The sequence below is a fragment of the Stegostoma tigrinum genome, chromosome 19 (assembly GCF_030684315.1).
Source record: "Stegostoma tigrinum isolate sSteTig4 chromosome 19, sSteTig4.hap1, whole genome shotgun sequence".
Classification (NCBI taxonomy): Eukaryota; Metazoa; Chordata; class Chondrichthyes; order Orectolobiformes; family Stegostomatidae; genus Stegostoma; species Stegostoma tigrinum.
The window spans coordinates 26196148-26211315 of record NC_081372.1 but is presented as its reverse complement, the minus strand read 5'-3'; the positions used below and the strand labels follow the sequence as shown (position 1 = coordinate 26211315).

General features: G+C 39.0%; 1 protein-coding gene across 3 annotated transcripts in view; it reads left to right on the top strand.

The window, feature by feature from the left end:
- The window catches only part of LOC125461414 (polycomb group protein ASXL1-like), a 106756-nt gene extending 98675 nt beyond the window's left edge, over positions 1-8081 (top strand). For all 3 annotated transcript variants that reach the window (XM_048550163.2, XM_059652786.1, XM_059652785.1), the window contains 2 exons: positions 1046-1796; positions 3729-8081. In XM_048550163.2, the coding sequence (XP_048406120.1) occupies positions 1046-1796; positions 3729-7028 (4051 nt within the window). In that variant the 3' untranslated portion in view covers positions 7029-8081. The remainder of the gene's footprint in view (positions 1-1045; positions 1797-3728) is intronic.
- Positions 8082-15168: the final 7087 nt, after the last annotated feature.

Here is a 15168-nt window from a genome sequence, read left to right as displayed (position 1 = left end):
GTAATGTATAGGAACAGGATAAGACTGTTCAGCTCAACAGACCTGCTCTGCCACTTCATAGGGTTGTGACTGATCCAGCGCTCCTCATGTCCACTTTTCTGTCCTTTCCCCGTAGCCTTTGATTCTTCAACTGATCAAGAATCTATTATAAATCGGGTTTATCCTGCTTTCAGCCATTTTCAGTTTTCAGAGATTGAAAATATTTCTGATTCCTTCAGTTTCCAAATTGTGATGCTAATGTTATACATGACTCTGAGTCAGTTTCCTATTACATTGGCTGATATATCAGGTAGTTAGCTTTGCAACATAAATCAACATTTTTCAACTTAACTTTTTTAGTTCACCTCAGTGTGTTCATATCATACAACAGCATAGACTTAAATGTTAACTACCAATTCAGCTTCACAAAGAAAGGAAGAAATGTTAGGCTTGAGACCAGCTAAGACATTTCACTTTACACACAGCATGATGTTGGTCAGTTCTCTGTGGGTGGCTGCAGTTCCTGATTTGCTTGTCAGACATTATCCAGAGTCAACACCATGAAGCATCCACATTATTTTGATTCTCCTATTTTTAATGCAGCTTCACAGTACTTAAATTTAACACTGAATTCACCTTAACATTCTGTTGATGATTTAATAAGTGTTTCAACAATTTGTGCACATAAAAGTTCACAGTCCTCCCATTGTGCTGAAATGTTAACTACACTGTCTCCTAATGACTATTGATGGAATTTTGCCTCAGTCTAACTTTGCAGTGCAGGCATACATTTCAGAAATGAATTAAAACTTAACCTGGTTTTAAAAAGTCCAATTTTTACCTCCTGTCTTGCAATATTCTTGAACATATGCAATAGACCCGGCTTAAACTGCAGGAATTACCTCTTCAGGATGAAATTAGTGCAGGTGGAATCCAATTAAATAATGGAAATGAAACTTAAATTAATATTTAAGTAAGGAAAATTGAATATTAACGTTGTCACATGTTGCTTCTATACAATGCGATCCAAAAAATGTGAGTGTATTTGTTTTGGTTATGTTAACAGACTGGGCATGACTAAAGAAGAATCAGAACAGCAGACGTCAGTACAAGTGGGAATAGAAAATGAAGCCAGTTCACCTGTATTAGCAGGACCATCTAAACAGCAAAGTCCGGTTAAAAAGCAGGATGAGAGATTAAGGAAATGTACTAGAAGTTCAAAGGTGGACCTCAAATGTAGAGTGAAGAGGAGCCTTATTAAAGAAGCAAAGGCTGAACTTCCTGAGCCAAGTGAAAAAACAGATTCATGCACGGTGTCTTTTCAAGATACCAGAGGCCAGAAGCAGCACAGTCATGAGGCCAAGGTGTTTCACGCTGTTGGCTATGCAGATGAAGATCAACTTAGTTTAAGTAACAATGAAGCTAGACCGGGACAGCTAGAAGAAAATCTTCCAAATAAATCTGTCTTAAACTCGAAACCTATATTACTTACAGAAAGACCTGCAGGAATACAATCTCAAGAACATAGCAAATCTGATGGATGTTCAAAGTTGACTGATGTGCAACCTGCTGGAATTTCTAAGGATCAGATCACTTGTCTTACTATAAGGAGTGCTGTTTTGAAAAGTGAGATAGAGCACAATTCTTCAGAGTCCAAAGACCAAAAGAGAAAGTCTTCTGAGCACGGTGCCTCAACCTCTGGCCCTGAGAAAAAACCACGTCTTGAAGACCATCAGTCCTTTCGGACCACAATTGATAGCTTTCGGACAGAAAAAGAGCATCCTACAAAAGAAGAACCAAAGGTGCCACCAATTAGGGTATGTACAAATAAAAATGTTGGATCATCACTTGAAAAGCACATTCTAGTTTCCATTTTACTGTTGTTAGATGCTTTCAGACAGTTTAGGACAGTATCTGTGTTATTTTGTTTGCCCGAGATTAATTTTAAATCTAGGAAATGCTACGATTCACCTGCCAAGCCTCCCATTTGAAAAGCACAATCACTGGTTTCTTCTTTCCATATGCAGAATAACAACTCTAATTCTTAACTCTTAAAAATGGGTAGTCCTCTTTTCTTCAATGTTGAATGCTTCATCAATTTTTCTTTTCAATTTCGGTTGATCTTAAAGTGAAGCCTTTTTGTTTTGAACGACTAAAGGATTTGCAACAGTTGACAGTTTCGTGCTGAATGGTCCCAGATGAGATGCAGTACAGGTTAGGCCCTACTTAAAACTTTTATTTTATTTTGTCATAACTTCCGTTGTTGTGTATCCGAAATGAGATTAGCAGTTTGGTTCCAACTGATACTGAATCACTGAATAAGCGGTACTTTAGATCATAATTGCAGTATCACAGTTAGATATACACTCTCTTTATCAGTAAACATTCGGCAGTTTTAGGTTAGGAATTGTAAACTTTGTCAATTTTTTACAGTTTTATTTTACAAGTAAATCTAGCTAAATAGTTTTCTGACCTTCTGTGTGCAGTTTCCCTGCAGTTGCTAGGGTCTAGGGATCATCTTAATTCATCATCCTAATGCCTGAAAAATCCTGTTAGTTCTCCAGTCTAAAATATTATAGTGGCAAAAACATGTTTGATTGCTGAACAAATTAATTTCTTTGTTCACATTAGAAATCAGTTCTTAGATATTCTGCTAAAAGTGCCTGGGTGTAAACAAACTCATCTACTTATATGTTGAAAAGCCTTCAACGACAAAATTCTGAAGGAAGTGTATTCTGTTCATAGATTTTAATAATTACAAAGTAAGATCTTTATGAATCGTATGTTGTGCTTTATTAATTTAAAGACCTTAAAATTTGCATAATCTCTTGATATTTAACACAGCAATTTACTCAGTTGGTTTGCACATGTCTGATCCTGTATATTGTGAATTTATGCCCCACAGTGGGCTTGGCGTGTTCCATCCAGAGTGGGTCTGATGTAGTACTGGGAAAGCACTTTGTTTTTAGATAGTTTGAACAGAGATCTTGTTGCTTATTTTGATGGCTTAAATAGTTCTGAAGAATCTTAGAATGATACGAAAATAGTTGTCTCCTGGTGTCCTGACCCATGTCTTTGTCAGTGCACAACAGCATTTGAAATATAACTTTGAATAATTGCTAATGTGTTGTTTATGGAGCTTTGGGTTGGAATTCCTGAGTTTTAGAGAATCAGTGACTACTGTACTGTTGATGTGCTTTGGAAATCCAAAAGATTTGATAAAGTGCAAGCTCCTGCTATCTGTATTTTTGCAGTGCCCTGTAATTTACTGTTGATTTTCTCATTCTGAACGAGACATTTTTTATTCCTGGTTTTTTTTTGTTAATTTTCTGTAAATGTACATTCTATTGGTAAACCATGACATGGAGAGAATAAACACATTAGCTGGAGAAACCTGAAGACATTAAGTTGCAGCCGGTCACTTGTAAAATTATGTTTGTGTTTGCATGTTAATGTGACAGCTTGATAACAGTGCATACTGACAACTTTATTTTTTCTCTTTACAGATTAGCTGACCCATTGCGTATGATCATGCTTTTCTGTTCATACTTTAGTTTTTCATTCATAGTTTCCCTTTTGGTTTTGCTACATAGTGTTTTGAAATTGTTAACAATTGCTGAAGGATCAATGTCTGTGCAATATAATCACCATTCAAAGATGTTGTTTGAAGTATAACCAGTTGCTGTCTTTGTTGTAGAACTCATTTCATAAAAAGCTTTTGGAATAAATTTTAATTCTTTTTCTTCCAGATTCAACTCTCAAGAATCAAACCACCATGGGTTGTCAAAGGGCAGCCAACCTATCAGATATGCCCCAGAATCATCACTACAGTTGGAACAGTCAGTCGAGAAAGGACAGGTGCCAGAACACTTGCAGATATCAAAGCCCGTGCTCAGCAAGCCCGGGCACAAAGGGAGGCAGCAGCAGCTGCAGCTGCCAGTGTTACAGTGGAAGGAGGGGGAAGGGGTAGTGGTGGTAATGGACCACGGGGCATTGATTCCCTCGGACAGATCGGAAAAGCAAAAGCCCTTGAGCAAACTCCAACAAAACATCAGTATAGAGCACAGCTATTCCAAACCTGCTCAACAGATGAGTCAGGGAAAAGCAGTGATGGAGAGAATAGCGTTAAGCAAGGTGTTATAATTGAGGAGTGTGTGGAAAGTGATCTAATTGACACAACACCAAGTAAATTGGAGACAGATGACATCCAGCAAACTGAATTGGGAGGTGATACCAATTACACAGTAATTAACAGTAAATCACCGGATTTAGTGGTCGATGTGCAAGATTGCAACCAAGCTACTGTTTCTCAACTCAGTGACGTAGTGGTTTCTGATGGGCAAACAGACAGTGATGAAACTGAAATTCTTCAAGAGGGCCAACCACCGGAAACACTGGACTTCTCTGTTGACAGAGACAATATTTGTATAGAATCGAGTGAAAAGCTTAAATGTGAAGCAGTAATCCTTTCATTTCCTGAAACCGATGATCCTGTGCATCTACCCTGTGATCAAACCCAGAAGTCTGTAAAAGATAAAACAACTTGCATTGAAGAATCTCTTCAAAACTGTGGTTTCTCTAGACCAATAATTGATGAAACTAAGAATACTGTCGTCCTCAACACTATGGGCATCCCTGTTTTGGGGGTGAAAACTGCAGAATCTGATTCATTGCCAAGTAATGAAATGGAGACTAAAGTAAACACTATAGATGTTTTGTCCACCCAACTATCAGGTGAATTTCCAGAAACTGATTTATGTGAGCAAGAGGTTAATAGGTGCACCATAAAGGAAATTGAATCTCCATTAATCCATGAAGTAACTTGTTCTCCAATTTTGCAGTCACAAGACGAAAATGACAGTGATTGTGTTGAAGTAAATGTAAATAACCAGCATGAAATAAACACATTGCCGGAAGCTTCAAATGTATCACATATCGCAGAGAAACAAATGACATCTGTAATAGTGTCAACATGCTCTAATAAAGATTCCAGCCATTCATTAGCACAAAAACTCTCTCTCAAGTCTGAGCAGCATGACTGCTTTGTCTCTGATGACACAGAAGGTGCTACAGAGCAGCTTGTGAAACATGAGCAGACAATAGCAAATGGCAGGCACCAGTCAGTAGAATCAGATGTTGCAGCATTAGAGGATGTCTTTGGCCAGCTAGTGAGCAAAAGGCAGCAAAATTCTGGGAGTGATCTGAATAAGAGTTCTTTGTATTATAAGACTGAAAAAGGTAGCCGCCTGTCTGATGAAAGTTGTATACAGCCCACAAATCAAAGAATACTGAAAGATGACAGAACCTCTCTTGGTTCTAAAAGTGGTGTAATTGTGGAAAGTCCTGATGCCTGCAAAGGGACTGATAATGGTGATCTGCCCAAACAGTTACAAATGGTAGAGGAAGATCAGCTGCCAAAGGATGAAAGACCAAATGAGTGTCAGAACAGTAAGGCTGAAAATTTGCATAACCTGCATCAGACTGTCTCTTTGCTACATCCAAGTGTTGAAGAGCCAAAAAAAATTGGTAATTTGAACAGGCCACTGTCATCCGTTGAAGTCAATAACCCCTTGGTCACCCAGTTACTTCAGGGCAGCCTTCCTTTAGAGAAGGTTTTGCCACAATCTCATTCTGGTACCAAATTGGAGATAACTAGACTGCTTATTCCACCTCCGTTGCTTTCTGAGAACCCACAAGTTAAGCAGGAAAGAAATTTCAGTCAGTCGACTGTTGATGATGTACCACAAACAACTGATATCAAAAGTATAATTAGTGGAGTACATCCACTGTTATCTGATTGTCATTTGCATAAAATATTGTCAGGAGATTTTCGAGATCTGTCTCAAAAACGAATTGAACAGATGAAGTCATCTGTACTGCAGTCCAGTAAGCAATATGTGCAATCACAGATGGTCTTGGACAGAGATTTTAGGAGTCTTGGAGATGGTCCAGTTATACAGGAGCAGCAAAATAGAACACCAGATCTTTCTAAACCTGTTCAAGAGTCTGATGCAACAACAGAAAAGGTAACTCGGGCTACTTGCAGTTTTGAAGATGGCAGCAAAGAGCTAATGAAAGTCTCCCCTGGAAACATACACAATTCCAATGTGAAAAATCCTATAATTAGAAACATGCCTGAGACGTTGAAGCAAATCAGTAACTCTACTGTGTCTGGCTATTACATTCCAAATACACCAACCTTTTGTAAAAGTCTGGAGGCTCAGAACACAATATTTGGTTCAGTAATAGCTAAAGCTTGCAGTGGAATTCCAGGGAGGCAAAAGGTTAGTCATGGTTATTTGCATAACACAGTTGTTGTGCAAAATGATGGAAGCTGTAGAGCAACAGAAGTAATTAAGATTCAGTCAAAGGGTTCTGTTATTGAGCATGTGCCAGGCATTGCCCAGACTTCACCAGAAAGGAATTTAATTGGAATGGAGAATATGCCAAATGCAAGAAGGGAATGGCTTCCTAAACTGCATGAAAGCTTTAAAGTCATCAAAACTGAAAATATTCCCATGTGTAGAGGGAATAACCAAAACCAAGACATCATTGGTGTAAATGATGGCGCATACGTTCCGTTTGATTCCAAAGACAAATTGTATGTTGGACCAATAAAGATGGACTGCAATATTGGAAAGGTTATTAAAGAGACTGGTCTACAATTTCAGCATTCGTCGGAACATTCTCTGATTAATTCCCAGCTCAGTATTCAACAGCAGTTATACGGCAAGCTTCCTAAACTTTCCTTTAGTAGCACAGGATTTAGTCATATCACCAACGCATCTGTTTCAGAACTCTCTATGAGTAACTTTCCAGCATCTCTTGCTGGAAGCGTAATGTCACTGAGCCAAAAGGCAAACTTTGGGAATCATAATTCTTCGGTTCCTGCTCAGACATTTGCTGAAAGCAGTGGTGTCAATGAAATGACTTTTAAATGTTCTTGCAGATTAAAGGCCATGATCATGTGCAAAGGATGTGGAGCATTTTGCCATGATGATTGTATAGGCCCATCTAAGCTTTGTGTATCATGTCTTGTGGTGAGATAGTGAAGAACTGTTGTGAAGAAATGACTAATCTGAATCCCTATGATGTGGATTATTATAGCATGGTGAAAGTGCAACATTTATGTATCAAAATTGTGTATCATTGTGTATAATTTTGCCTTTTTTGAGTCCAGTCTGGCCACTGTACATAAATGGAAAGGCAGATAAACTGCATGCAAATACATTAGGAAGTGTATCTTAGCAGTTCCTAATGAACCATTTTTGGACTGCAAATCATGAGGGACCTATCTGTTGGAATTCCTATTAGAAATTTTTTCGCTGATGCTAGTCTTTTCTTACCAGAAATGTGTAAAGATGAAGTTGTTGATTCCACAATAATGGTCTATGCACTGATTTAGTTTGTAAAACTGAAAGCAACATGTTAATACTGTAAAACTGACCACATGATTAAGCATGTTGAGTTTTTGCTATTTGTTCATGACCTAATATAAAGCAGTGTTCAGTTATTTTTTCAATGTTAAAATGCTTATAGTCTCCTACATTAGTATGCTTTGCATGTTGGTGATGTTGCTCTTCATAAAGATTGAATTGGAGAGTGCAGTATTTGGTGCTTCCAGTGCATTACTGACACCGGTATCTTTACAGTTTGTTTTGTTTAGCTTGCTTCCCCATTATTTGGAAGTGGTAGAATACAACCTATGAACAGTGTTAGCAAAGATGCAAGCTTATTAGGTGGCCTTATAGAAGTGTTTGTTGTTTTCCATCTATAATTGTAAAGAACAATGGGGCAGAAGTCTTTTACTTCATTGTTTGACCTGAGTCTCATTCCCTGTTTACCAAAGACATTCTGCAAATATAAATTTATTTAGAAGTGGCTTTACCAACTCATTCTCAGGGTACATTAATCTCCAGCCATCAAATCTTTCTCCTTTCTATTTGTCTATGTTCATGCTGTTGTGTTGACTGAGTATATGCTTGGGATTTATTAGTCTCTAATGCGTGGGTGACTTTTCTGTCTGTATTTGCTGTATTTTTATTTACACCTTTACACAGTATTGAATTGTGTAGTAAATTGAATAAAATACATTAATTATATTGTGATGTTGTACATTGTTCATATAAATCCACGAAGCTCTGATCTTTGCATTCTCCAAATTTTATCTGTTTGAAATATTAAAAAAAAATTTGTTTTACTGGACAGGTTATGGTTTCTCATCTCTACTAATATGTGGCAAAGCTGTTAGTATTTTGCTTGTGACTGGGATTTTGAGGTTGCATGTTGGAGTGAAAAAAGTGAGTTTTCAGTGATTTTAAATTGTACTGTGTTTAGTTTCTCGAATAACCCCCACCCACGATTTAGGTGCACTTTATGTTTTTAGTTTTTATGTTAAGTAAATTTTTGGGGAAATATAAACAACGTTATTAAAATTGTTTTAAGCTGTAGTAAGCTATTGTTTAATATGTAAACTAACATCAACAATTAACTAACCCCATTGTGTGATTATCTTTGACGAAGTCTATGGAGTTTGCAGATTATCGGCACAATTTTGTGTCAAACCAAAGTTAGTTTAAAATTGAAAATATAGATTTCATAAATAATCATAAGGGTCTGATTTCAGGTCCAACATCAACTTGGAGTACTAGTGACTTTCACAATGGGTGATTCCTCAGAATTAGTGTCATCAGAAAAAAAATCATTCTCTTTTTGAAGCAAACAGAAGAACATTCTGTCTCTTCATCTTATCACAAAACTCCTTGGTCTCGCATTATTGAATTCTTGGAAATTTCCTTTTTGGTTAACCTTTAAAGTTGTTCATTTAAAAAGTTGGAGCAAAAGTAGACCATGCAACCCTTTGAGCCAGTTCAGCCGTTCAATAATATTATATCTGTTGTGTTTGTATTTCAAATTCTACATACCCATCTACCCCATAACTTTGATTCCCTTGCCTAACAAAAATCTAATCTATCCTTGTCTTAAAAATACTTAATGACGCACCTAAGCTGTCTTCTGATTTGGTTTACTAAGCACAATGCTGAGTTTTACAATATCTTTGTCTCTGCCCTAATAGGTCCACCTCAACTTTAAAATAATGTCCCATTGTTTTGACATGACCCATGAGAGAAAACATCTTTGCCATGTCTATCTGTCGAGACCATTCAGGATATTGTACACTTCAATCAGGTCATCCATCATTCTTTTTTAAATTGTAGTAGAAACAAGCTCAGCCTGTGCAACATATTCTCATAAAACAACATGTTAATTCCAGTACTTTCTGGGCAAATGTTGAATTAATACGCTTTCAAAGCAATAATGATGAATTTATCCTTCCAGAATCAGAATCTCACAGCATGGGAACACACTCTTCCATCCGAACAGTTGATGCTGAACATAATCCCAAACTAAACTAGTCCCACCTGCCTGCTGCTGAACCACATCCATCCAAATGTATCCTATTCATGTACTTGTCCAAATGTCTTCAAAACATTATGATAGTACCCCCATTTCCTCAGGAAGTTCTTGCTACCTGCAAACGAGCCTCTGTGTAAAAAGTTGCTTTTCATGACTTTTTTTAAGGTGACAAAAGAGAGATTTTTAAAAATGCGCCTTGTGGTCTTGAAATCCTCTATCCTAGGGAAAAGACAATTGCCATTAACTCTATCTGTAGCCCTCTCTATAAACTTCTGTAAGATGGCCTGTCAACCTCCTACTCTCCAGGGAAATAAGTCTCGGCCTATTCGGCCGTACTTTATAACTCAAACCTTTCATAGCTGGCAACATCCTGGTAAATTTCTTCTGACCCCTCTTCAGCTTAATATCTTTCCTACAACTGGCAACCAGAACTGGATTCCAGAAGAGGCCTCACCAGTGCCCTGTACAACCTCAATATGACTTCCCAACTCCTGTCCTCAAAGGACTGAGCAATGAAGGCAAGTGTACCAAACACCTTTATAACCACCCTGTCTATATTTGACACAAACTTCAAAGAATTATGTATCTGACCCCCAGGTCCCTCTGTCTTACAACACTATCTAAGGTCCTTAGATCCGTTAATTGTATAAACCCTACTCTTGTTTGTTGTACTAAGATGCAATACCTCTCATTTATCTAGATTGAACTCCATCTGTCATTTTTCAGGCCATTGACCCTTTGATCAAGATACCTTTTGGAATGTTTGATAGCTAACTTGTATGCATTTTCTAGTTGCCCTGTGGTTATATCTTTGCCACTGTAAAGGATGATGCAGATGTAAATTTATGTTGTTTCCAAATTTAGGTGATTGAGTGCCATACAAATCTTTTAAGTCTCCTACCTTCTGTGATCTGGCTCTTCCTGATCTGGATGTGAGTTTGCTCGCTGAGCTGGAAGGTTCGTTTTCAGACGTTGCGTCACCATTCCAGGTAACATCATCAGTGAGCCTCCGACGAAGCGCTGGTGTTATGTCCCGCTTTCTATTTATCTGGTTAGGTTTCCTTGGGTTGGTGATGTCATTTCCTGCGTTGATGTTATTTCCTGTTCTTTTTCTCAGGGGATGGTAGATTGGCTCCAAATCAATATGTTTGTTGATGGAGACAATACAGACAACAAATAAAACGAACGTCATCTACAAAATACTTTGCAAGAACTGTGACAAACACTACATTGGACAAACTGGCAGAAAGCTAGCCACCAGGATACATGAACATCAACTAGCCACAAAACGACATGACCCACTATCACTCGTATCCTTACATACAGATAAGGAAGGATAATAAAATGTGAGGCTGGATGAACACAGCAGGCCCAGCAGCATCTCAGGAGCACAAAAGCTGACGTTTCGGGCCTAGACCCTTCATCAGAGAGGGGGATGGGGTGAGGGTTCTGGAATAAATAGGGAGAGAGGGGGAGGTGGACCGAAGATGGAGAGAAAAGAAGATAGGTGGAGAGGAAAGTATAGGTGGGGAGGTAGGGAGGGGATAGGTCAGTCCAGGGAAGACGGACAGGTCAAGGAGGTGGGATGAGGTTAGTAGGTAGGAGATGGAGGTGCGGCTTGGGGTGGGAGGAAGAGATAGGTGAGAGGAAGAACGGGTTAGGGAGACAGAGACAGGTTGGACTGGTTTTGGGATGCAGTGGGTGGAGGGGAAGAGCTGGGCTGGTTGTGTGGTGCAGTGGGGGGAGAGGATGAACTGGGATGTGGTTGGGGAAGGGGAGACTTTGAAGCTGGTGAAATGCACCACTTTGATTGGGACAACACATCCATCTTAGGACAAGCCAAACAGAGACATGCATGAGAATGCCTAGAAGCATGGCATTCCAACTGGAACTCCACCAACAAACACATTGATTTGGAGCCAATCTACCATTCCCTGAGAAAAAGAACAGGAAATGACATCACCAACCCAAGAAAACCTAACCAGATAAATAGAAAGCGGGACATAACACCAGCACTTCGTTGGAGGCTCACTGATGATGTTACCTAGAATGGTGACGAAACATCTGAAAACAAACCTTCCAGCTCAGCGAGCAAACTCACATCCAGAACCTCGACCTGAGCTACAAATCTTCTCAAAACTCGCTCTTCCTGATCTCTTAAATCCCATTCACCATTATTCTATATTGTTCTAATGTGTGCATTGTTTCTGCATGACTCTGCCTCTTCCCATTTCAAAACACTGCCATCAAACCTATTTGATGGTTATTGGTCATCTATCCACACTCACTCATGGTGTTGTTCAGAATCTGTTTTTCTGTGTGAAGTACTTGGGATAGAGCCATATATCTGTTAGGGTTCTTCTCTCAGATTCTTATTTAAGGGTTGTAGAAAGTTAAAGGTTAAAATAATTTATTTTTTAAACTGTTGAAAATTCCTTTAAACTTCTGGCTTATAACATTTGGCACTATTTTTCTTAAACCGTTGAGTTATACAGCAGGGAAACTGACCCTTCAGTCCAACTCATCCACACAAACCAGATGTCCTAAACTGATCTAGCCCCATTTGGCCCATATTCCTCTAAAACCTTCATATTCTTGAACCTTCCTATTCATGCACCTTTCCAGATGCCTTTTAAATGTTGTGATTGTACCTGCCTCCACCACATCTTCTGACAGTTTGTTCCATACGTGCACTACTCTCCATGTGGAAAAAAGTAGCCCCTCAGCCCTCTTTTAAATCTTGCCCCTCTCGCTTTAAACCTATGCTTTCTAGTTTTGGACTCCCCTACCCTATGTTCAGTGATAATTCTGAAAATGGGAATTTGTTTCTTCATAAGGTCTGTTCTTTATGTATCCTGAATTTCTAATACAAAAACTGATCAGTTTAGAATCTGTACCCACTAGGTTACTCAGGCATAGACATGACCAAACTGATTTTAAAGCTGCTAATTCCACAAACGCTGCCGAATCTGTGAGCTACACTACTGAAATAAGGCTTGCTTTTACTATTGTTGATGGATTTTGGATATTAATTAGTTGGAGTTGAATGGCAGTTCTGGAAATAAAGGAAAAAGAACTAGGAGTCCTGATCATATTTAAGGGAGCTCTAATGAGCTAGATTAACATCTGACGTCTTTCTTTTCAGTAATAGCTAATTAACAGAAACCAGATGGTAGGTTATTTTCTAATTCAATCATTTGGCGCTAGCATTTTTAATGACAAGCCTGTGAAAATCTTGCACAGATGCTTTTACTGCTGTGTTTGTGGGGATTTCTTTCAAAACTGTAAGCTTTTTCATATTCAGGTTTCTGTGTAGTGCGAGGGGAAGCATTTTTGCTGCTTCCATCAAAGAGGGTGGCACAGTGTTGCAGCGGTTAGTACTGCTGCCTCAGCGCTAGGGACCCGGGTTCGATTCCACCCTCTGGCGACATTCTCCCCACGTCTGCATGGGTTTCCTCCAGGTGCTCTGGTTTTCTCCCACAGCCCAAAGATGTGTAGGGCAGGTGGATTGGCCATGCAAAATTGCTTGTAGTGTTCAGGGATGTTTGGGTTATGCAGGCTAGACATGAGGAAAAGCATGGATAGAGGAATGAGTTGGGGTGGAATGCTCTTCGGAGGGGCGGTGTGAACTTGTTGGGCCAAATGGCCTGTTTCCACACTTGTGATTCTGTGATAAGGTTGACCAGCACATTTACCAATGAGTGTATGCAGTTATTTCTTAATCTTGCACTTCTGATTCAACAATTAATGTTTTACTGGGCATTTGATTTCGGTACACATTGACACAACATCTAATTGTGTCCTTCCACATTATTGTGTGTTTGTTGATTAAAATGGTAAGACAAAAGCAGAATGTAGAAGTCATATTTTGGTTAAGTGCTTCACTCGATTAAAGAATAGATATTTTGAGTAAAATGCCTCACAAGAACAATGTTTACTAATGTTGTGCTGATGTGTCTAAAACGTTTTAGGTTATAATTAGTGCATATCACTAAAACTGTCTTGCTATTGCCACACCTGTGCCTGGTCAGCGATTTCAGTTGTCAACCCTACTATAAAGCAACGTCTATGCTTTGCTTGCATAGCCAAAAAAATTAGAATATTCTTAAGATAGACCTGAATTTAAGCTTTAAAAACTTGTTCATATCTATATTTTTATTTGTTAGTTTGTTGTGACACTGCTATCAGCAGTAATTGTCTGTCTCTAACTGCATCTTAGAAAGTTGTGGTGAGCTGCCTTCTGAATTGCTTCTTTCATTGTTGTGTTGGTTCAGCCACAGTTCCTTTTAGGGAAAGAGTTCCATGACTTTGAGCTAGCAATAATGAAGGAACAGTGGTTAGATTTCCAAGTCAGAATAATGAGTGAGTTGAACAGGCACATGCAAGCAGTGGTGCTCAGATGAATCTGCTGCCTTTAATTCTTGAGTTGGTGAAGGTGGCAGTTATAAAAGCTGTTGTCCAAGAATGCTTAGTTGTTGCTGTAGTGTATCTTGTAGACTACACACTGCTACCATTGGTGAAGCAAATCACTGTTTAAGATAGTGCTTGGGTTGAAGTGGGTCACTTGGTCCTGTATTTTCAAGCTTTGAGTGTTGGAGCTGCACTCATTCAGGTATGGGAGGATTAGATGATACTCCCAGCTTGTGCCTCATGGATAGTGGATGGCGTTAAAGTGAGTCTGGAGATGAATTAGCACGGTAGAACATCCCACCTTCTGACCTGCTCCTATGATTGACCTGTCTTTTGAGGAAGAGTTCCAAAGGCTTGAAATTGCCTCATCTGTGTTTGGTCAAAATCTTGGAGCACTCTCCCTAATCACACTGTGGGTGCCCTTGTGCCACATGAACTTCAGCAGTTCAAGACGGCAGCTCATCACAGATGGGATTCAACAAAGCCCACATCCCCGCAATGAAAATGAGCAACGCCTTATTTTTTAAATGGTGACCCACTAGTTCTGGATTCTCCAATGGGAGGAAACATCCTGTTTCCACACACACTGTCGACCTTTCTCTTCCTCCACCACCCTGAGATGTTTTATGTTTTGATCAAGTCATGTTTTTACTCTGCTAAATTCCAGTAGATGCAAGTGTAGTTTCTAATGAGACAACCTTTCTATTTTAGGCATAATTCTAGCAAACCTTTTTTGAACGGCTTCTGTGGCATTTATGCATTTCCCTAAATAATGAGACCAGTAATTTGCATCATGTTCCTGGTATGCTATCAGCAATACCCTATGCTGTGGAAGCGTAACCACCTATTTTGTATTAAATTCATCACTCAATTTAACCAAACACAGTCATCTGTGACAATGCTGTGACTTAAGAGGGGTGTTTTGTCCTGGTTTCTTTTAGAGAGAGAGAGAGATTGGGGGACAGGTACTGAGCAGTTTATGAGAAGATTAATAACTTGTGTGAAGCTTTGGGTGTTTTTATTTACAGTTGGAACAGTAGAATCAGCTTGAATGGGTGTGGTCAAACTCCCACCAGAGAACCAGGGATTTTTAGTTTCCAGTTTTCAGCAGCTGTTGCTGTTGGGGTCTTGAAGTGGAAGCAATTTCTCCCCTACTCTCAGTTACAGCCAAAAGCTGAATGTTCTCTTCCTAAGCTGCTTGATTGCATCTGACACAATTCAATTTGTGTCAATGTGCCTTTTGCCAAGGGTACGTTCATGGGATGTTACTTTTTTGGGACAGTTAATTAGTAATAGCTGCTGTATTTATTATTCTGTTAAGTTTTCCAATTGAGTTGTTATTCCAAGTTCTTTTTTTCCTTT